The sequence below is a fragment of the Rhipicephalus sanguineus genome, chromosome 5, assembly GCF_013339695.2.
Source record: "Rhipicephalus sanguineus isolate Rsan-2018 chromosome 5, BIME_Rsan_1.4, whole genome shotgun sequence".
Taxonomy (NCBI): domain Eukaryota; kingdom Metazoa; phylum Arthropoda; class Arachnida; order Ixodida; family Ixodidae; genus Rhipicephalus; species Rhipicephalus sanguineus.
The window spans coordinates 38,473,379-38,499,590 of record NC_051180.1 but is presented as its reverse complement, the minus strand read 5'-3'; the positions used below and the strand labels follow the sequence as shown (position 1 = coordinate 38,499,590).

The 26,212-nt window shown below is 44.5% G+C and overlaps 1 protein-coding gene across 1 annotated transcript in view; it reads right to left on the bottom strand.

The window, feature by feature from the left end:
* Positions 1-25,998, bottom strand: part of LOC119394623 (mucin-5AC) — a 34,675-nt gene extending 8,677 nt beyond the window's left edge. The window contains exons 1-6 of the mRNA XM_037661941.1: positions 25,884-25,998; positions 9,141-11,296; positions 8,364-8,431; positions 2,373-2,530; positions 1,020-1,150; positions 25-234 (exon numbers count right to left, since the gene is read on the bottom strand). Of these exons, the coding sequence (XP_037517869.1) occupies positions 25-234; positions 1,020-1,150; positions 2,373-2,530; positions 8,364-8,431; positions 9,141-11,296; positions 25,884-25,998 (2,838 nt within the window). The remainder of the gene's footprint in view (positions 1-24; positions 235-1,019; positions 1,151-2,372; positions 2,531-8,363; positions 8,432-9,140; positions 11,297-25,883) is intronic.
* Between the last annotated feature and the right edge of the window lie 214 nt (positions 25,999-26,212).

The following is a 26,212-nucleotide window of genomic DNA, read 5'->3' as shown; positions in this document are numbered from 1 at the left end:
TTCCATTGCTCATTCAATGATTACCTTGTACCGGTCGTCGTACTGAAACGGGTCGTGAGATGGCGGAGGCGAGTGCAGGTCCTCGGTGTCGTACACGCTGTCAGCAGCGAAGTTCTCGTACGACGCGGCCAGCTTGCTCTCCCAGTCCTTGCTAGGGGACGGCGTCACGTTGTCTAGGTCGTCGTCTTGCAACCGGCTACTGTACTTGCGCCGCTCCGCTGTACGGCCGTATATCTGCGGCCGCAAAGAGAAGCACAGGTGTGTGAACCGCAGTCTTCTTTTAATAGCTCACGATTCAAGATTCACACGGCGCCTTATACGACAGCCTTAGTGTGCAGAGAGATTTTACTCGCACACAAAAGCCTAATAATATGTTGATGCGTGCGAAACAGATTGAACAAGAACGTCCATGGTATTGAAAGCCACAATTTTTAAGAAACGCGTGAAGTTATCTGGGGTTTTAACAAAACATTTTTCGAGCTGAACATCGTTTAAAAAGACTAGACATGAAAAGTAGCTCGCAGAAACTGCCCTATAACACTATAATTAAGAAAAAATACACAGTATATTAATTATTGTTTAAATCGTATATTACTGTAGAGCCTGCCATAGTAATCGCTTATTGTCAGCAGTGGCTATTTTAGGTTAGCGTTCACTTCTGTTGGCTATTCGCTCATATAGTAACACGACAAAATAATATGTGTGTGTTGTAGGGATCCTGGCTGAAAAGCCAACGAAGGAGGAGAAGAAAAAGACGATAAAGATGATGAAGTCCGCAATGGCTGCAAGCTGTGTAGATTAAGCAGTAAACGCTCATTTCTACTGTTGGAACTTTGTATGTAGTATTACTGTGCGTCTTCCTCACTCCATTCAATGTTTCGCCCGCTACAACAGTTCACTACGATACGCGACATAAAACTTAAAAAAGAAAACGCGGTGATTTTTCTAAAGTTTTATGTCGCGTATACATCAGAGTTTGCCTTAGAGTAATCCTCGACAGTCATTAAGTAAGCCCTCACCGTGACAGCTCCGAAGAGAACAATGAAGATTAGCGATGCTGTGGCGATGACAATGACGGCGATAGCCCACTGCGGCACCGGAGGCTCGGAAGATGATGAAGCCAGCGGCTTGGGCCGCACCACGCCAACCACTGTGAAACAGACGAACGGACGGCACTGAGTCTCAGAACGAATACTCCTTTGGTTAATTCAACATTCCAACCAGCAAAGTGGCTGTGTTGTGGAAACCTCCGACTGAGGTTTGACCAGGACCATCAGTGTACAAACAATGTTCGGCGTATAGGTATTCCTGCATTTTGGCTGAATTTGCATATGACAGTTAAGGTTTGATTTCCCCTTAAGGAAACAGATACCGCATACATTGAGGCAGCGAAAAAGAGACTCCATCGCGAATGAAATTTGCGAAATTTGTGACGGAGCTACATAACGGAGCAGTAAATTGGAAAAAATTGACGACATCTTACTGAGTAGGAAAACTTGCTCCACTATACAGTCATGTAAGCCTAGACACTCATCTTGAATAAAGCTTGGAATGGTAAAAACCGGAGATGGTACGTTTGTTTTTTGGCGTCTGTGTTGCCTCGTCTGCGTTATTTTCGGCGTTTGTGTTGACGGCCTTCTCGTATTTCTTGTTACCTCTACCAGCATTTATTAGCGCTGGTTAATGCCACCTGGTGCTCTCGAATGGTTGTTCAATTGTGGAATTAAATATAATGTTCATGCACTATCTGACTATTTACCACTAGGGAGTTACCGTCGACGATTTCTTATAGCAGTAGAGAAAGCTAACTCCACGCTTTAAGCAATGTCACTGACCTTTTTTTTTAGCAATTGGCTCGCAGTCGCCACCTTATGAAACCAGAGATGAGGACACAAGCTGCAATCGGCTTCCAGCAAACTTTCTTAAATAATTTAATATAACTGAAATTGTTTCCGGTGTTCCAGCTACCGCACTTCCGCATTGTACTTGATCAACTTTACACTGTACATGTTTTACACTGCATGCTTTACACTGTACATGCTCAGCTTTAAAAGTTTAGAAGTTTAGAAGTTTGTACGGCTACAACTTTAGAAGTCAGCGGCATGTCCTCCTCAAAGGCAGATGAATGTGCCTGCCCCAATGCGCGCACGCTAGACTGACGTCACGAGCCGCGCCATTTCTTTAGTCGCGTTGACAATCGCAGTTCAGTTATCAGGGTGGGGGCTTTCCTGAGCTCTTAAGTTGTGTCCGACTATATGTGGTCAACAAACCCGCCCACTAAGACACAGAATGTCATGTTTACCGCTCGCACTTCGTGCCAGTGAGTGTGTCTGCCATCTCTAGATTTTTCTTCCAAAAGTATAAACACGTACCTTCAAACTGGGTGTATGTGGGATCCAGGAAGAACTCCTCGCCCAAAGATCCGTTGACGCCAAGGTGGGAATTGAATGCCGATGCGAGCTCCATGGGGTCCACGGGCCCACCTCTCTGGTAGAACAAGACGAAGTAGTCCACGATAACACTGCCAGGGCTGAAATCAAACACATCCACATTAGGGTAAAACAGAAGTTCACATATTGGTATAGTGTGATGGACCTGACTGGTTGGTACACTAATACCGCCAAATTTGGGGGTGAGAGACACGGCACTGTCTGTCGCCCTCACGTCAACAAATCAGGACCTCGCGGTTCAGGTACGCTTGTGTGAAAAAGGCAAGCCCGAGAAATATGTCCCTTTATAAATAATAATATCCGACATTTTACGTGCCAAAACCACGATATGAATATGAGACAGGTCGTAGCGGAGGGCTCCGGAAATTCAGGCCATACCGTGTTCTTTAAAGGGACACAAAAGTGAATCAATGAATCAGTTTAGATTGATAAAGTACACTCTGATAACTCTGATGTCGTTAATTTCAGCATCATACGTTTATTAATAGAGGATAAAATCCAGATCAAAATTTCATTTTTATATTTCGCTCGAAAATCTCAGCGCGTGAGCCGCGGATTTCAAAGTGTACTTGTCGTGCTTTGGCGACATTGGCTCAACAAAACTTACTAAAACTTACTATGTTAAGTCTATGGTCCCCTCAGAGGAGAATGTACTTCACTTTTACTGATTAGAAGCGACGTAGGACCTAGTAGATGCCTTCAAAATTTATGACGTCACGGTGTTCGGTACGGTAATTTCAAGGTGCCGTCGCCACTCGTATTTTTCTTTTGCGCATTTTTTTGTCTACCAAGCGTCTTCTCACGGCAAGCGCGGGCGTTTCTGGAATTCTGAATGAGCAATTTACTAATCGACATATTTACAGCGCAAGGTGAACGAGGACACATGAAAGAACACAACACAACAACACTGTGTTGTGTCCTTTCATGTGTCCTCGTTCACTTTGCGCTGTGCAAATATGTCGATTCTAAATCACAAACTAGCCCATGCTGCCGTTCTATCAATTTACTAAAAAGAGAAAAATCGTTTTTCTATTTAGTGTCCCTTTAGCATGCAGTGGTATCGCACAGTACACGGGCCTCCAGCATCTCGCCGCGGCCGGGATTGAACCCGCGACCTTCGGGTCAGCAGCCGAGCACCCTAACCACTGTACCAGCGTGGCGACAAAGAAAGATATACCTTTCCTGGAGTAAACAGGCCTCAAACGAGGCGAAAGCACACAATTTGAAATTCGGAACATCGATCAAGTAAAGTTGCACTTAGTTTGACTATTCTCTTTGAAATAATATGAATATTCCATTTCCACGTACGTTTGATTGTGGCATAAGGGTAGATTATTACGCTTAGCGCTATTCGTATAACGGAGACTTCTCATCAATAAAAAATCACAGCATATCCACGGAGTGAATGATGATGAGTGGGCGAAGCTGCGGAGGTTCATCGGTAAACCGTGAATCTTCCGTGAATTCTGCCCAGTACATCATCACCGACGTGAGATCGGGCGCGTTTATACTAAAGGTTCGATGAGTTATGACGACTTGCAGCTCACTTTAATTTTACATGTACGCTGTGCATTTTCATTGTTTAGAAAACCATTGCTTTAGAAAACGTCTGGCGTCTTTCGTTAAGCAGCTGGCGTCTTTTCGTTTTGCTTTAGAAAACATCTGGCGTTCTTTCGTTTTGCGTTTAGAAAACATCTGGCGTCTTTCGTTGGTTTATTTCATCAATCAACGGCGTTTTGAACAACATTTCTATTGTGTAATCACGCACAGGAGAAATCTCACCAGGCACTATGTTGGAGGTAAACAATGGCTGCTAATGGGAATGAGAGACAGAAGAAGTCGGCTTTTAGCTAACACTTACACTTCTACTTCTACTAACGTTTCCTACTGGAACATGCCAATGGCTGCTAATGGGGAATGAGAGACAGAAGAATTCGGCTTTTAGTTAACGCGCACGCTGCGAATTTTTTATTGTTCAACAACGCACAGGAAAAATCTCCCACCGGCACCACCTTGGAGGTCAAGATCTGGTACTAGCGTTACGACTGGTTACGCACTACGACTACGACAACTACGAGGGACGAACGGGTGCCGCTTTAAGGAGCTTCGCCCCTAAAAACGCCAGGCCTGCGCTTAAACCGCAGCACAGTCACAGCGAAAGCTGGAAGAGCGGCGTTTCTAGAGCCCGTTAAGCTCTCTTGGGGCTACAATACAAGTACACAAGAAAGGTACCCACTACGCCATAAGTCGCAATTTTTGTGAAGTTGGGAAGCCCCTACTAAGCCATTATTCTTCATTCTGCAAAGAAGCGAGGCACCCGCTACACGTCTGTAAGGCATTATGTGCACTTTGTTGACGCGATGACTGATGACGATGAAGAATTATGGATCAGCCCTTTGTAATGGGTTGGAATCTTTAAACGGCTCACCAGTTATGCAATTTGCATTGGGTGACGCCCGGTCGCTATTTCCCTCTCCCGCCATGCTGTATAACATACGTTGACGTGGGAGAGAGACGGGGGGGGGGGGGGGCGAAGAACTTTACTGAGACACCGAGGAAATGGATCATGCGCTTATGGGCTTCCTTGGCAACCAACACAAGTGCAGTTGCGAGGAACCCACTACGCTATAAATCATTGTAATTTTACTGAGACCCCGAGGAAGTGGATCATGCGCTTATGGGCTTCCTTGGCAATCAATACAAGTGCACTTGCGGGGAACCCACTACGCTATAAATAAGTGTAATTTTTGAGAAGTAGGGCACCAGACACTGTGCCATTTTTCGTCATTTACGGAGACCGTTGGTACCTGCTAAACGCATGTAAGGCATTATGCGCACTTTGTTGATGCTGTGCGTGATGACGACGAAGAATTATGGCAGAACCCTTTGTAATGGGTTGGAAGCATTCAACAACCCACACGTTGCGCAATTCGCATTGTGTGACGCCTGGTTACAGAATTCGCGTTGTGCGACGCTTCGTGCTTATTTTACTCTTCTACCACGCTATATTGCATATGCTAATGTGGTTCCTTCCCGACATGAAGCCTGTATAGGACCTTTTTGCAAAGCAGTTTCAAGCACCGGCATGGCTCAGAGGTTAAAACTTTGGCATCTGAGTCAGCTAACAGCTGGTGGTGTATCATTGTAGTGTTCCCTGGTTTACGATTAGTGTATGAAAATACTTTGTGAGGCAATAGAGAAAAAAAAAAACCGGCATGGCTCAGAGGTTCAATACTGGGCTCCGACGCAGAGGGCCCGGGTTCGAACCTCGTTCCATCCTGGAATTTTTTTTCTTATTTCGTTTTTTTTTCTTATTTCGAGCGATACTGGTTACGGACACCGGCGGCGGCGGCAGCGGCAGCGGCGGACAACTACGGCGCCAAAAACGCCCGCTGAAATAATCTCATAACAGCTTTCGCTGTAAAACAAAGGGTATCAGCTCAAGAGATAATGAAAACACGACGAGCGAAGGAAAGACAGAGGAATCAATATGGGAGGAAGGAAGTCTACAACAATTTTAATGACAGAACAAAAAAAAAAGAGTGCCATCGCTGAGTGAGTGTGATAACGCTGGGTATAACTGAAAAGTAGTTCTACAGAGAGGCCGATGATTGCGGAAAGGAAGCTTTTTTTTCCCGGGCTGAGAAAATTGGCTTGATGTAAAAGGCGTGCTGGGGAGACACACAGAATTGTAGGTAGAAACTCTTCAGGCGGGAACGTTTTTTATTCTTTCTCTCTTTTTTTAGGTAACGAAAGAGACAGCCTGGGATTGAGGTAAGTATAAAATGCAAAAGCTAAGGATATCGTTGGGGGACAGCTAACAAGGGATCGAATAAAATCAAATTTCCTCAGTGTCACACGGTGACTGATTGGGAAAAAAACCTTCAGAAGACTTGACGTAAAAACTGAAACTCCACTTTAAGGAGATATTGCCCTGAGTTTACTGACCGAAAAGAAAAAAAAAACGAGAGAAAGATAAGCAGGGAAAATTCAGCACCGCCTGGCTGGAAACACAAGCTAAAGAATGGCAAAAAAAAAAAATCAGTTTCCCCGCAAATGCGAAGCAATGAATGCGATAGCAACAAATTGTAATGTTATACGAAGTAAGTCTAGCAGCTTACTCTGTTGGATCCGAACTCGCGTAGTCTACAAAATGCTGGTGTAAGGGGATACGGCCGTTCTATGGATAGAAGCGGTTTTCGTGCAGTCTGCCGTCTCAACGCGAATGGGTGCGAGTACATCACGTATAAAACAGAAAGGTATACGAGCCGTTCGCTGATGCCTGCCCAGATAGCGCACTCGCCAGCACTCGCGACCGCGCGCTTATGGTCAAAGGTCGCAGTTGCTGCTCGAGCGACGCAGCCCCCCCCCCCCCTCCCTGCGGTGTCCCTTCAGGCTCTTTGTTCAGGCTGTTTGGCCCCACAAAATACGGGTGGGGCGCTTCCTCTCTGCTTGAGGAGCCGATCGACGGCAGGCCTCGCACGCAGTGTGATGTTATCGCACGCGACCTCCAAGCGACGGAGATGGCCGGCTTGTTTCACCTCTGCTTCAGCCGCGTTCGTTGCCAGCGATCGCGAGCTTTTACTCCCAGGTAGAACATACGATGCACAGAGTAATGTTTTAGACAGTTGTAGTTTAGCGGGCTTAGCGGAATAGCGGGATCTAAATGCGCATGCGCCGTACGCTAAACGACACGTAGCGTTTACCGTACGCACGCTATTTTTCAGGTTTAGCGTTACCCTGTTTGCATGGTTAACGTAGTGTACGTAAAACATGGCGTCGGTTTTGGACACCCGCTTCGAACTGAATTTAGCGTTGCTGTGGACGGATCCACTTCTTCCGTAGCAAACGACTGTGTACAATGTTTTTACTTGCCTTCAGGTAGCTTCGACAGCCGAGTATTACGGATTATTTCGCGTAGTTATTGAGATCGCTTCCCATTTCGAATGTCCCTAGGCCTAACTAGAAGATCGGTATAAACAAATCTGCAACATAAAAATTTTCGTTTTGGTGCGTGGTTCATATTTATTTACTTTATTCTTACTAAAAAAAGTAGTAATATTGCTGCGTGGGGGGATACAGGCGAGCATTCTCAGTTTTTTTTTCTTTTCACTTTTTTTAACGCATTCACCTTCCGCTAGCTGATGCCACCGGCAAACATTGGGCACGTAAACGCTATCCCGCTAAACTAAAGCGCGCTGTCCTCAACGAACGTTTGCGGCACGGTAACGCTATTACCTTAACCCCCGCTATAACGTTAACGCTAAACTATAACTGTCTATTCACTTGGACTTTATACGGAAGACGGGGACGGCGACGGCGACGGCAAAGCCCGTCGAGGGTGTCCATATAATTGCGATCACACTAAAAACTCTCCTCTTCTTTAGACAGCTACAGTTACGTTCATTTAGAACACGCATGAGCATTGTATGTTACAATGCCAGTCTAGGAGCGTGCATTGAGTTTGCCTAGACACACTCGTGATCGTACCAAGTACTGTAGGTGCACTCGCCTGCTGTCTCGTTCATGGCGTGGTAAGTCATCATGTACCCACTCCTCGAAACGCTTCCATGGCTTATCACTCGAGCAAGATCGGCAGGCGGGTCGTACGAAAACAAACTAACTTTCCGGAATTCGATTTATGTTTTAGGTCTTAGCGCAATCGGAAAGCCTAATGAAGTAAAAAGAACGCCGCTTATTTGTGAGCAGACTTAGAAACTTCAGACACTTTCCCAAGTTAAAGTTACTCTTCACTGTGTGTAGGTACACGGTCGTGACCCCAAGGTTTACCCGGCGGACCGCAATTTTCGACCATTTTTGTCGCCTATAGCACCTATGTTTTCCCTTTCCTCTGAACCTCGCACGGCAACATCTTGCATATATTTGTTGTTGTTTTTTTTCTTTAGCTCTCACCTGAATCCATCGATGTCTACTCGGTACAGATATCTTCCTTCAGACGTCTTGCGAAAAATTGATGCGAGCTGTCGAAAGAAATAAAGAAACAAAGATATACATAGGTCAAGTAAGCGTCATTGTGTATTCGTCATGCAGCAGGTAACCACAAATTGAAACAAGCTCTTTCTTACCATTCCGAATGATTATCGAAACAGAACTTTGCTTGTTTAATAATTAAAAGTACTTCAGCTTCTTGTTCATTATTTCAACGAGCAAAAACAACGTTCTCGGAGTTTGTTATCGGTGCTCTACGGGTAATATTTTGACCTCTTGGAGTCCATTAACAGACCGCACACTTTGGTGCTCGACCATTCTTTCCTCCTACACTATTGCTATGAGGTTTGTGTGCGACAGCCACGTATGCTATCGAGCACCTGTCTTCTAACGTATCAAGGGAACGACACGTTGTGAGAGTCCACAAACTATGTTGGTGCGTTGCTTTTGGATAGTAATATAATGTCATGAGTTTGTAGTATCGTTACAGACTCTCTTCTTCTCGTTCATTCTTTCACACCCGTTTTCCCTTTCCTATAAATAGGTTAGCCAACTGGAGATTTCATCTGGTGAACCTCCATACCTTTCCTTTGCCTTTCTCTCACTCTCTCTGTCTCTCTCTTGATGATTTATGGGAGGAGGAAATGCAGTGACGAAGTTAAGCATCTCAAGTGAATGCAAAGCAAAACACTAAGGCATAAATTTTGCCTGAAAAGTAAGTTGCTCATATCGGATACTGACCATTCGCCTCATGGTGTAGGCCAAGTAGCGGTACTCGTGCGTGTTATGGTCACCGAGCAGTGGCGACCACTCCCATCCCTCGACAATCTTCGCGATGCCAGCCACGCGTATGACGGGTGCCTCGACTTCGTTGGGCGCTGGTGTCGTATCGGTCAGGTTGAAGAACGTCGTGCGCCAAGTCGGCTCCGGAGGACGCGGTGGACGTCGAGTGACGTGCAGGAGGCGCGTGTAGGCGTCCAGGTCGAAGTTGGTCTCGTTGCCTAGCGTCGGCTTCGGTCCGATAGGGAAGCCCTTGCGCGTCGGCTTACCGGTCGTGATGCGCATACGAGGACCCCGGTTGGGACGTGGTGTGGTCGCCTTTGTGTGTGGCCGTGTGCGCGCGCGGTCGAAGATCTTGGTCAGTGGTCGGATCGTGGCCTTGGTGCCCAGCGTCGTGCGGCGCGTACTGCCGATGATGCCAAATGGGGCGCGAGTACCGCCGCGACCGATGTGCGGTTTCTGCGTCGGAGAGCCCGGCGCACCGGGAGTGGTTTTGCGCGTCGGCAAGTTAAGTCCAGCTCGACCAAGTTGATGGTTTTTAGCGACTACGACGTTGGGCGTAGTCCCAGACGGAGCAGCCGTCGTCCTTCGAGTCGGAGGACTGTACTTACGGTGCTGCGGAGAGCTCGGACGAAAAACTGAAATGTGGCCGGAACCATTGGAGCTTTTCGCTGAAGTGGAATTTCCGTCTATTTCTGGAGAGCTGACACTTTGGTTCGAAACAAGATTCTGCAAGTCTGATGGTGGAGAAAGTTCTGACTGCGATATGGGCAACGATGCGTTATCTTTGGTTGCCATAACGGCTTCGTTATCATCGTCAGAGAAAGAGACACTCACCACGACTGAAGTAGAGCTGTTCAGACCCGATAAGTTCGCAGGAAATCCAGGAATGGACTGAAGTGTCACGTTCTCCTGCACACCCAGAGTGGGTGGAACTTCTGATTGGAGTGTTTGAGATGCGGGCACGACTGGAGACAGAATTGACTGGTGTGTTTCTTTTATCGAGTATTCGTGAAAGTCTATGGTTTCCAGGTTAGTTGGCTTTTCTGTTTCGTTGGACTGCTCAACCGGTGACTTTTCGTGCGTTATTTCGACGGCATCGTCCTCGTCCGTGTAGTTCACGTAAGAAAAGATTTGGCTTCGCACCGTCGTAGTCGTACTCGCTGACGCCAGCCTGTCTTCACGTTCAACATTTACCGGGGCCTCTGTGAGCTTCACGGTCGCGGCATTCCCATCTCGTGTAAAAGTAAGCTCGGTTTTAGCCTGCTGATCCTCCTGCTCGGGTATAACGGTGATGCTTACTTCTTCTCCTTCTGATATGTTCGTCATCGCTGCGATTGCAGGAGCTGGGCGACTAGGAAGAAGCGACGAAGTGTTTTTGGCTACTTCTCGATGCAATGGTGTTACCAGCTTTGCTGCGGCTGTTTGTTCAGGCGTGACTGAAGAAGAGGTCGTTTTTATCTCCTGATGTGGGTCCTTTAGTTTGGGAGCCGTTGTCAGGGTTGTAGATGGTCCCGGCTGCGTAGACGACGCTCTTATCGATGTTGTGACTTCGTCTGCTCCGACCAGCGTTGTTGCCGCCTCTGGTTGTATAGAGGATTGCGCCATCGTGGAAACTGTGGGCTTGACTGAAGAGGTGACAGTCTTCTGCGTCGTTGACGAATCCCTGCCCCCGGTTACTGCAACGCCATCGACTACTTGACTAGGCAGGTCTCGCTGTGAAGAGTTCTGAACACCTACGCCACTCTGTGCAACAGTGGTGGCGTCAGACGAAGAATTCTGGACGGTCGGTAGGGGTGTGGAGTCGTCTTCACTCTTGGATGCGGCTGTGAGCAAGTTGTGGTCAGCGCTTTCAGCCGTGGCAGCGGCAGTGGACGCCTCTTGAGGTAAGGTTTTCAAGGTGTCGACAGCGACCTTAGTGCTCCCACCCTTGCTCTCGCTGCTCGTAGAGTTCTGGGTGGTTCCTTCGCTGGCAGCTGTGGAAGGAGCGCTGTTCGGAGATGTCGCAGGAGCGATTATTGTCTCTTCGTTCGAAGCATTAGTCCTGCTAGAGTTTTCGGTCCCAGCCCGTAGCACGTCTCTCTGAGATATAGCGGTCGGCTCACCATCAGCTGTTCCTGGAAGAAGAAAAAAAAAAGAAAGCATGACCGCGTTTGTTTCGTAATTGGTTTTGCAACGCAGCAATTTGGCAGATCAATTAGTTTCCAGAAAATTGTTCGGTTATAGTTTATCCTCTATGGTTTCATAAAATTAACCTGTTTAATGCAATAAAAATTTAAAAAAAAAAGAACACAGAGTATGCGAACCTTAATCAGTATGCTGTTGCGGCCTATATCTTTTCTTGCCTACCTCTTTTTTTTCTTTTCTTGCGTTGTTATGTGTGACAAAAAAGAGAGTGATAGCAAGAAAGCACAATGTATTCAAGAAGAAATCACAGTTCCTGAAAGAAAAGTTTACAGACGTATTTTCCCGTCTTTTATGTTCGTGCATTTGTCAGACCTTCGATCGTGATTTGGAGTTTCTGTGCAAAGTTTCTCAGTAATCGTACGCACCTACTGCTTCAGAATATAGCTCTTCCTGCAAAGTGCGTTTACACACCCTGTAAGAAATGTCAATCTTCATTTTATATGCCCTTAAATATTACAAGAGTAACGCAGCTTTATTTTATGTTCCGTACGAGCAGGCAAATGGCTAGAAGGTAAAGCAGTCTGAAGGAGAATACAAGCTAGCCAATTCCTTCACGAACAGCAATGTATGTGGGTCTCTATGACATCAAGCCATTCAGACGCGAATAGAGGAGCGAAAGAAAAGCCTGGTCGTTTGGCGGCGTGAACTATGGACAATCAATGGCTGTGACCCCTACTGCTTGGTTCCCATAGAGACGGCCAGGCGAGCATTTTCAAAACATTCCCTCTCGGGACGCTTTGTGAAGCGCAGTTTTCTTGATGCTTTTTTTTCTCCTTCGCTTGGTTCGATGCCAAGAAAACGAGCACCACGCACTCTGTACAATGACAAGAAGAATTGTGCCAGAGACCGATAGCCAATCGGCCTCGCGTCTTTCTTTGCCGAAAACCGTTTTTAGGGAGAATGAGCCGCTTCGAAAGCTGAATGTTGCGGAAAAGAAAAAGTATTCATTTCGTTACCTAACAAAAAAAATTGTGCTTTCAATACATGTCCATCCCGTTATTTCTTTTTGATCTCGATATGCAGCCAATCGCATTTTTTTTCATATTTGCTAACGTTTGGTATTTCACGAGTTCGCTTAGTGTTCGCACTTTCGTGCTTTCTTTGAATATTTCAATTTATACGTAGTGCGCAGTGTCTTAACAACGTCGCCAGCAGAAACGACGAACAATATTAGAAATTGTAATGCGACCGCTGCGCGATTATTTTTCTCTCAAGAATGCATGAATGCACTATTTCACGAAAGTCGTCCTCAGAATAGTGAATACAGGCTTTGTCGCAATGACATCGAAAGAATATAATGAAAAGTGTAAGCACAAATTATAATCCGCTTGCAGGTCTTGTAACTATGGCGATCGTTCCGTGTTGAGGCTCGTTTACCTAATACGCATCGGTGGTGTCCATGTACTCTGGGCACCGATATTTTGAATGAAACAAGCACCGGTATCTTTGAGCTTTCGGTCGGGCTTGATTGAAGTGGCTGAGACTTCCAGTACTGTGTTTTTGGCCTCGATAGTCTCTTACCACGAGAAAGGTTCCTTTCAATGCACATAGGGCGATGAAGACCACCCTGTCTCCTTCCCGCTTTCTCAACCAGGCACTAACGCCCTGGTCTAAATCTTCTGCACAAAAATAATGAAGCATATTGGGCGCTGCCGACTCACTATCATAACGAACTCGACTTCATGAACTCGGCCCAGATACGCAAATTAGAATTACACACACCAGTGAAAGGTGCGATGCGAGCTTGCTACACAGACTGTGACGTGAAGCGTTGACTCAGCGCTATACATAAACCTTAACCAAAATGCAAACAGTCCGAACGGCAAAGAATGCGATATTTCTGAGGCTCCAGAATACTGTTTATGCGTTGGCCCGCGATATGCTGTGCAAAAAAGATCACTGACAAAGTTTTTGTCGAAACTTATCCATGAACCTGAAGATGCTCTTTTACCTGAATTATCTGAAAATGCTCTATTGTGAACTCTGCCTGATCCTTGTCATCAGTGTGACTCTCACCAAATGTTTGCACGAAAACAGACTGGATATGAGACTGGGAGCAGTCTGGCTAGTCTAGCTTATTAACCACTACCTTCGTCCGCATGAGTGACACCTTCTCTAAATAATGAAACCAACAGACAATTAAGCCACGGACAGCATAGGAGACATTATTTGTGGGTTTTTAACTGTACTCTAATGATCCTCACTTAAATTGAAAGAAATTAAAGTGGGCGAAAAATCACCCTTTCTCTCGGTGGGACCCAAACCCACAACCTTCGAACTCTCTCTTTACGCCTATTCCCATTCCTTAACCCACAGTAGCTGGTCTAAACTAAATGGTTAAAAATGTTTAAATGCCCGACTCTCCGCATTTTTACTATAACTTTCTATAGTAACGCCAAACATGAATGAGTAACCATATGCACCACAACACAAAGTGACAAATCAAAACAATTTTAAGTTAATAATACGTTACCATTGACCACCAGGTGTGGACCTTTAACTAGGACACCAAGAAAACTGCTTCTGTTCTTAACCATGTGCCTGATTAAAGTTGAAAAGTTAAGCAAAGGGGTGGTAGACCTTCATGTCCCTTAAAAGAAACAAGGAAACTGAACAGCATGAAAATTTTGTTTCAAAAGGTCTGTTTAAAGAAAGGAAAAGTGCCATCTCATCCGGGTTACTTTAGTTCTTCGCGTTCCCTAAGGTAGTTAAGATCGCCTAATCACAAAACAATGGCATAATCAGGGCTCGTATATACCGAAGAGTTATTACGCTAAGCCTATTACAAATAGAATATGCTATTCAATGGCGATATTGAACATATTATTAGTGAAGGCAGTTATCCAGTAGGAATAAAAAGGTTTTGCGAATCCGGTCGCACATGCAAAATGTAGTGAATACCTAAGCAATTACTATTTTCTTGTTCATTAGAGAAACACGAGAACAGCTGTAGCCACCCTCTGAAGATAAACGAAGCTCCAGCTGCGTTTCATAAGATTATTATTCCACCTAAGTTAGCGAACGAAGCCGTTATCTTTGTAAAGCTTAAAGTGGAGATTAATTTCGTAATCGAATTTTTTGTTAGCTACGACATGGAATGTAATCCGAGGCTGACTGTGAAACGTGAAGCAACAAAAAACCGGTTTCACGTACTGCAAGTTAATTTTAGAGTACACAACTTTCGTTTGTAACACCGCCTTTCATGCACTTTAATATGTACACCCGCTTCGTATATTTCTTGCGATAAGCAGAAAACTCAGTCCAACTCGGTACTCAGATTGTTAACCGTTAGGGCGCTCATTATAATGGGGGCAATTTCAAAGTGCAGCTTAGCGTACCGATTCGTTTCATAACCGAGTTTGCGAAAGCAGTTGGTTTGAAGACTATCGCACTCTTATCGTTATACTCTTGTTCCCCATTTGTTTTTGTTTTTTTGTTTTTTGTATCTTTTACTTATTATAAGGTTTATTAGATAAAACAACGTGCTTATTTCGATTGCTTAGGAGACCAAGGTTCAAAAAAATGACATCTTCTTAATGTCTGCAGTAAGTACGTCTCATAATATATAAATGTGCCGGCATATACGATTGTAACCAGCTTACATGCAACTTTTTAACGAACGCATTTAAAACGTTGCACACACGGAGAACTTACACTGCAAACATAAAATTAGGGAGGTTCTACTGAGTGCACTTAAAGTAATGTCAGGACACTAGGATAAAGTTTAAGTGCACATTCGCAAAGCGTGTGCCTGGAAAGCCTGAAAGCAACTTATATCCATTAGAAACGAAAACAAGAAGTTATTTCGCTATGTCTGCGATTTCTCTTCTACACTTAAACGACTGCACAAGAAGAACTTGCTCTTCTTCTCTTGTTCTGTCTCGAACTTGCGCATTGCGCATACATTAAGGAGCACCGCAGCTTTGATTCAAGACAGCAGTTACCGTGAATCTTTCCTGCATTGCATTTATTCTTGGATACTGACGATTACACTGCAAGGTCTGACTATACGGGCTGGTTGGCATTCCATTTCAAATTGTCATTACAGCGCAAGCGAACACACGGGACAAAGAGACCGCTGAAGGTGGCGCTCTTGGTAAGCCTTCGATAGCTCTAACTGATAAGGAACTTGCTTTCTTGCACCCACAGGTGCGCTCGTGTTCTTCTTGACAGGGCTGTTCCTGCTTTGTTGTTTCAGAATGCTCGCTCATGTTGGCTTCGTGTTTCGGAGGGGGCTGTCGTTTATCGCCTGCGGTTTATATCGTTTTTTTACAAATTGCTTGTTCTTCACAATAAACCTTTAGTTGGAAGTCAGCGCTCGTCTTCGTTGGTTTCTTTGATCCGTGTCCTCGCTTGTACTGTAATCACAATTTGATATGGATTATGGATTAGACTGCTTCGTCGAATGTAAATGTTATGGGAACTAACAGACAATAATGCCAAGGAAAGTTAGTTCTGTTGTCTGTTAGTTTTCATTAATATTGTGTCTAACAAAGAAAGAAACGAGCCCTTAAAAGTGATCTTCAATCCTTCGTAAATGTTATGAGTAATTATTCGCTGATCTTTCAGCTGCACACTGCTGCTAGAGTACTTGATGGTAAAAAAGGCCTGAATGCGTGCGTGCACTGAATTTTATACGACCTCACAAATACAAGGACGATACGTGAGCACGTGTGCAGGCCATCTCTGAGATTTGCGGAAAGTTGAAATGATTGTCAAGGTGCTGCACTTTCATGTTCGGCAGCAGGATCCGGATTCTAATTTGATTCGTCCCGTTCACAAAAGCTCGACTTTAATGGGGCACCATTCTTTCGCGCACTTTCTCCGTGGGTGGTAGTACACAGTTGAGAGAGAGATAATAAAAGGAGAGAAAGGCAGGGAGGTCAAACAGAATTGTATCATCCGGTTTTCTACCCTACACTAAGGGTAGGGGGGAGTCTTGCGCCGCGATAGCAGGCTGCATTGCTTCAAGTGCACCTACAAGCCTTCCTTTTATTTAAAGCAGTGTTTTCCTGAACGAAGTATTTCATCATTATGGCACTACAAGCGCATATTTTTGTTTGTGAATGCCAAGGTTTCGGCAACTATTGCTTGATGGGCATGGAGATATTTTTTTCTGTAGGGGGTGGGGGGACGCGGTAGGATTTATTGGCTCTGCCGACAAATGTCAAAGATACGCAATTCTATTGCAAGGCGCTGCAGACTCCGTTTAATAAAAGTTATGTGGGCGCAGAGGCGTGCGCAGAATTCCCCATTAGGGGGCGGGGCGGCAAAGTTTCATGACAGTGGCCCTCCCCTCTCCCCTTATTGGTCAAGTCCAAAGAACAAGATGTTTCACAATCGATGAAGAAAAAGAAAATGAAGATATGACGTGCTTCTCACAGTGGCCTACCTTTGGTCCCTGGCTTTCCTGAATTAAAAGATGGGACGTAAACAGTTTTTTGAAAGCAACATTAGGGGCCTTCAGCCGCCATTATAGTCTAAAACCTGCGGAGCCATAACTGAGTAAAAGTATACGGCAGACTTTGCGCCCCCCACCCTCCTCTAGCGGGAGACTGTGCGATGTCAGTGCACGCTAAAGAACGCCAGATGGGCTAAATTTTCGGAACCTTCCGCTACAGCGTGCTTCATAAGCATATCATCGTTTCCGCACGTAAAACCCTAGATGTTGTTGTCCATTTCTCATCCGTTACTCTTCTCTCCTTATTGTTCTTTCTCGTTTTTTTTTTCATAACAGGCAGGCAATATGATGACTCCTGTTGCAACATAAAGCATACCTTTAGTATTTAGATCTTTAGAGACGAGGCAAGCAAGCCCTGCTATTGGATCTCGTAGGAAAAAAAATAAATAAAAGAAAAGAAAGATCTCGTTTATGGCGTGGCGAGCCTTCATTGCTTCTGATAAGCCATGTCACCACACTGTTACATTTCATATCACCGCGACTATCGCATTAAAAGCAGAAAGGAAATCTTTTAATATTAAGTACGTCTCATATAAAGATCATCACAAGTTGTTTTGCCTTGAACCCCTAATCAACTTCAATGCCGCTTGCTATAACGTGTTGCATGAATAAATAATTTAAGCTTGTTTAGTAAACGTTAGCAAGTGGTTAATCAGTGGTTACCACATGGTTACTAGTGCCCACCGCCGGTAATAATGCGTTGTTAGAAAAAAGTTCATTTTTGTCTGCCCTTCACTATCATTTTAAAAAATCTGTGCCTTCTTTCTGCCAAGTATTACGCCTGCCTTGCTCGTTAAAAGCACTATCAATTTTTACACGATGCTTTGCCTTGCATACTGTTGCATCACTAATGTGATTAGGCTAGGTGAAGGAGATTATTGTATTTATTAAAAGAATAGAATACTCGAAAACAATGCGCTTTATTACAGCTGCTAACACGCCGTCCAGTCATTTACCTGGGCATTGACATCGTTGTTTGAATACGGCCTAATACAATAATGACGGTTCAGAAGGCACCGTAGGTTCATAAAAAATGCAAGAAATTAATGTAGTACAACGAGAACTCATCGCTGAAGAGGATAAACACGGGCTGCTGGGTACTTTACACTTCTTCACAGGAATAATGGCTTGCGCTCCATTGTATGGTGCAGCCAACCTACAAAGCTCGGCCTGACGGCGTAATTGAAAGTGCTTAGTTTCTTATAGCGTATCGTGCCTGAAGATAAGAAACCCTGGGTATGCGCATGTATGATAAGGCCGTTAAATTGATGCTGCTGACTTTCTTAGTCAAGAAGCAATCTCCACGGCTTGCTAGGCAGCACCACTTAATGTGTGTAATCTCAGTCACTGAAAATGGCCATCTCCTATTCATAAAACACCAGCGGCTTCATGAATGGCTTGCTTCAGATAAGAAAAGTCATTGTTTCTTATCTTACACTAAGGCACATCAATCAAGCTCTCCTTCACAGACAGCCCCATACTACTTTACTTAACGAGAACGCGCACGCTTTGTATAAAGAAAACGAAGTGTACACACGTCTGCTCCTACGTGTAAGGCCATTTTTAGCTTCCTGGAAACCAGTCCAATGGCAGCTCAGTGCCCCCATACACGCCGCTTGTGCGCAAATGCTCTTATCTAAGCATGGATACTTATCCAAGCATGGAAAGTAAATTCCTTTTGTTGTATCAGAGTGCTCTGGTTGTATTACATAACGCTTAAAATGAGCGCTACTTCCTGTCCGAAAATTTTGGACCCTCTGCCTCCGCCCTTCTCTTTAGTTGGGATAGTGGGCTGAACACTAATTCCCATCCTTTCATTTTCTTTCTTGGAGAAAAAAACATTTCGAGATTTGAAGCGTCGTCGGCACTAATGTCTCAAAGATGCCTCCGGGGGATAGCTGATACCCTGGTCCACCAACATCGTGGCCAGTAACGGAGCTTTCTTTACTCGCTACTACATCCGGCTTCAGCTCTTGAATGTCTATCCTAAAACATCGAAGAATACAAAATCGCACTGGAAAGAATGCGAAAACGCCCTGATTCGACGTTGTTTTACCTTATTTCTTTCTGTGACAAGCTAACCGTGAAGTAAAAAAAAATGTGTCCAAAAACAAAGGCACATATCCAAATGGTCATGTAAAAGAAGATAGAGACGTCTCTCATTTCGCTTCTCTCGCGGCACTTCCTTCCTTTCTTTCTTTTTTTTTTTTTGCTTCTTCCCATGATGCACTAGAACTCGTGTTCCCGCAAACAACCCCGTCAGCGTCGCACAAAACAAAGTGCTAGAACGGTCCGTTTGAGCAAGCTGAGTCGTCTATCTCTAGGTGCCTTCTACTGGGTTCGCTTACTTGCTACCAAGAGAAGTCCCTTTCATGTCCGTTTTTTTTTTCGTTGGAAACAGTTCTTCGTGTTCTTACCGAACGAAATTTGTTCAGGTCGCATGAGCCGCCTAGAGCTTTGGAAAAAGACAAAGAATGCCAGGGATAAAAACTGAACCTAATTTCATTACTCACGTACAAAACGAAAATGGAGTACGTCACACACATTTTTTTATTTACTTATTTTTGCTAGCTGAGTTCTCCTTGTACTTCGCTTACTTTGGTTTAAATACCCCATTTCTGTGTGTTCTTTTCGAAATTTTTAAAACATTACAATTCGACAGGATATCGATTTCAATCGCTTCAGTGATCAAACCTTGGCTTTCTCCCTTTGCTGCAATGATTTTATCGTCGTTTAGATCTGTAAGTATCAAAATAGATCAGAAAGAAATCTGTCCTGTTGGTTGTAACAACATCTCTCCGCGAAATCGAAAAGAATAGTAAGCAGAAAAACACGCATAAAATGTTTGGAGATCATTGTAAATTAGAGAGAGGTTTTCTGAAATCCGTAACGTCGAATACAAGCAAGCACGGAAACATTGTGCAACGTTGAATTCTGCCAGTTGAACCGACTTTAAAGCAGCAAGAGACTTCACGCTTGATGTGAACAAACGAATCAGTGACATAAATTTTACAACGGAAAGGTTCGTGAGAAAGGAAACTTGAAAGCGCATTCGTGTTCAAATATTGAGTTTGGTGTGGGCATGCTTCAGTCTGCAAAGCGAATTACCTTTTGTTCACTCTTTGTAAAATCGCGCAGACCGCTGGAAAAGGTCATGTGCGCGTTTGATAAATACACCCACAGTCTACTGACTGCCGAGAGAGCTCCGGTGCCACGTAATAAGACAACACAAATTTATGTAGAGAACGAAAAATCTAGTCCAGCACGAAATATGGTTAGTGATGGTGACGCAGTACTGTTTACGAGTGATACTTTATTAAGGAGTGGGACCTGCGAGGCACTACAGTAACTTGACATTCATTAATTCATTTCAAGTCGTATATAACCTCGCTACTAAATTTTGCTAACAGCTGCATATATTTACTTCAGCACCTGCGTGCGAAGAGGTAAAGAGCGAACTTTATACAAAGCAAGTCACTGCGGCAGAATCAGCGAGTATTTACACAAGACACGCGAAGCACAGAATAAGACCGCGTAAGTTTCACCACCAAGCGATGTCGCTCGCAGGGTAGCGTGATCGCTGGCAATAAGTTCGGCTTCTGAACTTTTCTGGCGCGTTGTCGTGACCAGCGACTATTATGTGACACCCGGCGCTGGCTCCCGTGCAACAAGGTTCCTCCATAGTTCACCATCATCTGGCATCATTTGACTCCCACGAATTTATCCACCTACATAATGCAGATGTCTGGTCAAAACTTTTGGACTGCGCAGACTTGCATTTGCAAGCATGCAAGATTTTAATCATGAATCTTCAACGTACTCGTAAGGGGTATTCGTACTTATGTTTTCGAAGGAAAATGGTCTATGTCTTTTTCTTAATAACTGCCAAGCGAGCGTATTTCATCGACACAAGGCCCTGCACTTAAAACGCTGCCCTTAAATCGTTGTACTGTAATCATCGCAGTTTTACCACGCAAAGCAGAAATGAAATCGTTCGCTCCTCACCTTCCGTTGTTTGTTTGTTTGTTTGTTTGTTTGTTTGTTTGTTTGTTTGCTTGCTTGTTTGTTTATTTGTTTATTTGTTTGTTTGTTAGCATGCTTCCTTGATTGATTGATTGATTGATTGATTGATTGATTGATTGATTGATTGATTGATTGATTGATTGATTGATTGATTGATTGATTGATTGATTGATTGACCGCTTGCTTGTCTGTTTGTTCGTTCGTTTCTCACGCCTGCACTTCTCTCCCCTCCTTGTCCATCATTTCTTCCCTCCCTCCCCCTAGTCTAGGATAGCAAACCGAACGTTACAACTCTGGTTGACCACCCTGCCTCTCCATTATCTCTCTTTCTCTCTCTCTCTCTCCCTCTCTCTGAGGAACGCGTATAACATCCCTGAAGTATCTGTAACTGTAAACTTTGGTCACAAGGGCCTGTCCGGTCCTGTTGAGCCACAAAGCCCAAAAGCCACTACTCTGCACCTGCAGTGGCGAGGTTCTATGAGAAAGCATGCGAAATTCATATTTTATGAGGGCCTGTGTGAAGAGTGTTTAAGCTTCGGAGGAAGGAAAAATAATCTTTTACACGAGAACGTTTACTGGTTACCCTAAATATGCCATTAAATTTTGGCTGCTTGAAAGCTATCTTCGTTTCATTTGACAGTAGCGAAAAACAGTCATCTAGAGTTAAGGCAATTTATATGAAAAGCTAAGCCAATGAAAACCCAGCTATATAAACGTTTCAGTGTGAACTAAATCGTTTAGTAAAAAGGAAAGAAAGACCTACAAAAATTGGTGCAATCTTACTTTTCCACTAGGCTGCCTTGAAGCCATTTGTAGACAACAATGAAGTAAACAAAACACACAATGCATCGTGCCTAGAAGTTCGTTTACACAAGTAATAAATACCACCATCCATTACGACAACGATAAGGCTTGCGGTGTCCTTATATGAGGAGGGGACGGAAAATAACTAAAACATTATACCGGTAAAAGCAAAACAGCAGTGACGGATCAAGGTAGTCATTTGCTCTTTGTCGGCATTGTCTCTGCCGCTTCACTAGGCACTCTCGCATCGAGGGCACCGGCCGCAAGGCAGTTACGGAGGACCCAGCGGACGCCACGGCAACAGATAATTAGATCGGCGTGGATTCTTTTGTACCTGTCTTCGCTGATATAGCTACTGTCTGCTGCTATAAGGGGCCGACATCCCATCTTTCTCGCAAACCCTTTGCGAGATAGACTAAAGACAATTTGCGATGTCACGGGGCAATAATGAATTATGGCTGAAATATAAGAAATATGACATTTATGACAAATTCTTTAAGTCAGTAAGACTACCACGCACAACAGCGTGGAAATTTACTTAAAAAACTCTAAAGTTGCCCTAGAGTATAAATTTTGGCGAAAATATCGCACCTGGGTGATTCCTCGAACATTCCTTTGCCAATCCTGCAATGCCGTTGTTTTCCCCTACGGTCGAGTCACTTGTACCATGGTTATTGCAGAACTCAGAACGGGTCAGTAGGAACGAGCAGCGCCGGGAAAGAAAAGCCCTATTCCTATATCCAAGATCAAAGGAACGTGTACGATCGATGCTCATGCTATATGGTTTCTTATTTTCTTTTTCATTTGCATAGAGACACTGACATCTCCAACAGGCTCGTTCCTGCCTTCTTGCCTGCCGAAAAGCACACCGCGCTCGTATCTCGGCAACCGACTCAGTCGAATGGCCTCCCGGTGAGTGCTTCCCGAGACGCATGGCTATCCATAGTTAGTTCTATGGTGTCTCCTCTGGTATAGCGTTATCGCACCGCACATCGGTAGACGGCGCATGCGTCTTACGGGAGGAATATGGAAGGAGCAGAGAGGAAAACCGATCAACCGTGCAATTTCGCAAGCGCACAGCTCATAGCAATGGTTCAGCGCTTTTGTTCCATTCGTTCTTGTGTTCTCTTCTATTTGCTTCTATTTAGTAGTACCGCTTACAGGCGCTTCAACGAATATTATTTGACTGACCGTACACAATACGACGCAACTTGAGCTGGCATGAAACACCACGATCTGACCGACCAATTGACAATAAACAATGTATGTAGATTTTCATCACGCATTAATTACACATAGTTGTAAGAATACCCCTGTAGGTTTGCGTAAAGGTGTTGTTAGTGACCGGTATTTAACGAAGTTAGGCGAGTTGTCTTATTAAATCGTCGAAAAAAATTTTCAATGTTCTGAAATGCACAAAATTTTAGGTCCTTCGAAAAAGTAGTAGAATCTAATACGAAAGTTACAGCTGATACGTTTTTTATTTTTTTTTTCAACATATACCGCTCGGTGTCAAATAGCGACACACGCTGTATTGAAATAGGTACACTCACTAAGCGTATCCGCTTGCAATGCACCCATTACGTTTAAGACCTACAGCTGGAGCGATTCCGTAAAACGTTTGTGCCGTAGAATAATATTCGATAAACTCAGGCAGAGGTGAAATGTATAAACGTTGTTTAAGCACACTGCGACTGTCAAGTGCTATAGATCTTTTTCTATAGAGATGATATGGTTGTAAAATACATCGTTCATTCTAGTCAGTCTCTCGAGAAGTCCCCATTATGTACCCGAACCTAACAAAACTCACTATTTACGGCAATAAAAATGTATTTTATGACAACGAACATGAGAAGGCGGTACGTTTCTTTACTTATATATAGTGCTACCTTCAGCAGCTAAGCGTGGCACAAAGCATAAACTTTAAGAAATCGAAATTGACAACCGCCCACTTGTAGCACGAAACGACAAGGAAATCCATACGTATTCCTCAATTGCTCGCTTGCTGGTTAGCTGAATTGGTAGAGCGACCACACCGGAAAGGCGTTGGTCCCGGGCTCGATCCCCGGACCAGGACAAATTTTTGGGCAACTAAGAAGCTTTCTTTCTTAGAAACCCGGATGGATTTTCTTGTGCCTTCGTACTACAAACGGGTGCTTTACAAGTTTCCTTTCTTAACCATTTCGCAACTTGCGGGATTCCGAAGAACCAATTTACAAAGTAAAAACTTTATTTTTTCACGTTCGTAACAAACCAGTCGTGAATAAGCACTGACTTGAAAAGTAACCACATTGCATCAGTTGGTCGCTGCTTAATAAAGAGGAGCAAGTTTTCAATTGCGTTTCATGTACCAAACAGCAAAGAACCCAGCGCTGGAAAAGCATGCAGACTTTAGCTGTATCTTCTCATTGCGGTCGCTGTCGGACATGGGTAACCGGTGGTGCTCGAACTCGGTTCCTGGCACGCGGGATGCCCTACTTTGGCCGCCATTGATTACCGTTCGCTGTTCTCGTTGCCTGGTGACGCTGTTTTGACCGGGCTGCTTTTAGAAGAGTGTGGTCAATAGGAGCCAAGGCCGGCCACGCCCCCAACACGCGGGCCTCCCTTTGGCCGTGTGCGAAAGAAGAGGCGGTCGAAACGTCATTAACGTGGACCACATCGGCCACCGTATTTCTCCCGAGTTCGAGTCTTTCTCCGATAGCGGCCACCGCTGATGAACGAGCGTTGTTGCAATGGAAACCCTTCCTGATCACCTATTACCTATTTGCGTACGTGTTTAAAACATGGGTTTAAACTCGTACGCAAACACGCTTCGTCCGACGTATACCGCTAGACGAAGCATTACAGTTCCTTTATTAAGGCAAAAGCTTTAGATACCTCATCAAACACGAAAACTGACCATCGGCGGCGGCCGTGGCGGCGACGTCAATACGAAGTGATACAAACAATCGTCGTGCGATGGCGTCATCTTGTGACGTCGTGATGACGTCAACGTTCACCAAAATTTGTAAAGACCACTATGATGTCACCAGACGACATCGCTTTTATTCAATCAATTTTGCGCGAACGCGCATGGTGGAGGAGTGTTTATGAAAGCGAAAGTTGTCGCATACCCGAATTTAAGTTCTTTGGCTGTAACCGGCCCTGAGACACAAAATACCATACATCATACCCGACAAGAGCAGAAATCTAAACAGAAATTCTACAGGGAATATTTTAGAAATAATTTTTCGTAATTGTATGAACATTTTTCCAGGTACAGGATCGAACCCGGGACCAACGCTTTCCTGAAGCTAACCAAGACGTTAGCGGAGCGCTTATATATAAACCCAATAAATCAACAACTTTAAACACATGAATACGAAAAGTTTGTTATGCGGAAGTGTGTGTTCAGCGTCCACATTCTTTCAGGCGACTTCTATCTAGATTCTTATATTCCTTAATGTCGACCAAAATAAGGAGAACTTTACGAAAGGCTCGTTTATTTTTTATACGAAACCAAATGAATCCAACGGACTATTAGGTCAGGGAAAGCGTAGGGACCATTAATTGTCTTTTTAACTGTAGCGTAGTAATAATGACGTAAATTGAAATGAGTTCAAGTGGACAAAAAATCGCTTTTTCCACCCACAGATAAGAGTATTTTGCCCATTTTAATTAATTTCAATTTACGTCATTATTACTACGCTACAGTTAAAAGACAATTAATGACCCCTGTGCTTTTCCTGGCCCAATTGTCGGTTGGATTCCTTTAGTAGTGTCTAACAATGTTGACCAGCAACTATAGTTGCAACTGGTGCGCCAATCTGTATGCTTTTATTCTTAGATATTCACAGCCTACCGAGCAGTGGCATGTCCACGCGCAGGCTAGGAACAAAAGCACACGTGTGTTCAGGAGAGGAAAGTTAAGAGGAGCTATTACAGCTCTTCCGGTCAGGCATGAGAACGGTTTCGTAAGTGTGCTGCACCAAGTAGCCATCGGAATTCACTGCTACCGACGTGGCCACTCAGCACCATAATGAACGGAGCAGCAACATACACAAAGAAGTGAAAAAAAAAAGAGCAGCACGAGTCAGCCTGCATCCCAGCACCTTCTGTCAATCGCCTCACGCTGCAGTGAGTGCGACAGCTTTCCCGACGTAAACATAGGGTGCTGGGCCGTTCGGGCGCTCCGAGTCGTAACGCTGTTAGTCGTGCATTACGCTCCGGTAGCGGCGAGGCACGCTTACGAGGTTTCGCTCCCTCGGCCACTGTGTTGCCAGCTGACGAGGCCGCTCCTAATGGGCTTACGGGTGGAACCCACACGCGCGAGCTGGGAGGCAGGACGGCTGTCGGACAAGACATGGCTGGTCACGTCGCACAGTGCAGTTTTGTGTTTCACTCTGAACGTTGGAAGGTGTGTGCATTCAAATTGGGCACGTAAAGACTGATAAGCTTACTATATTACTTCCCTCTCTTCTTACGGGAGGCAATACCAACTATGCGAGCACACTTTGAATATTCGAAGCTTCGTATGAATTCCTATTTCTGTGACATTAATTCTGTTCATGTTAACCTT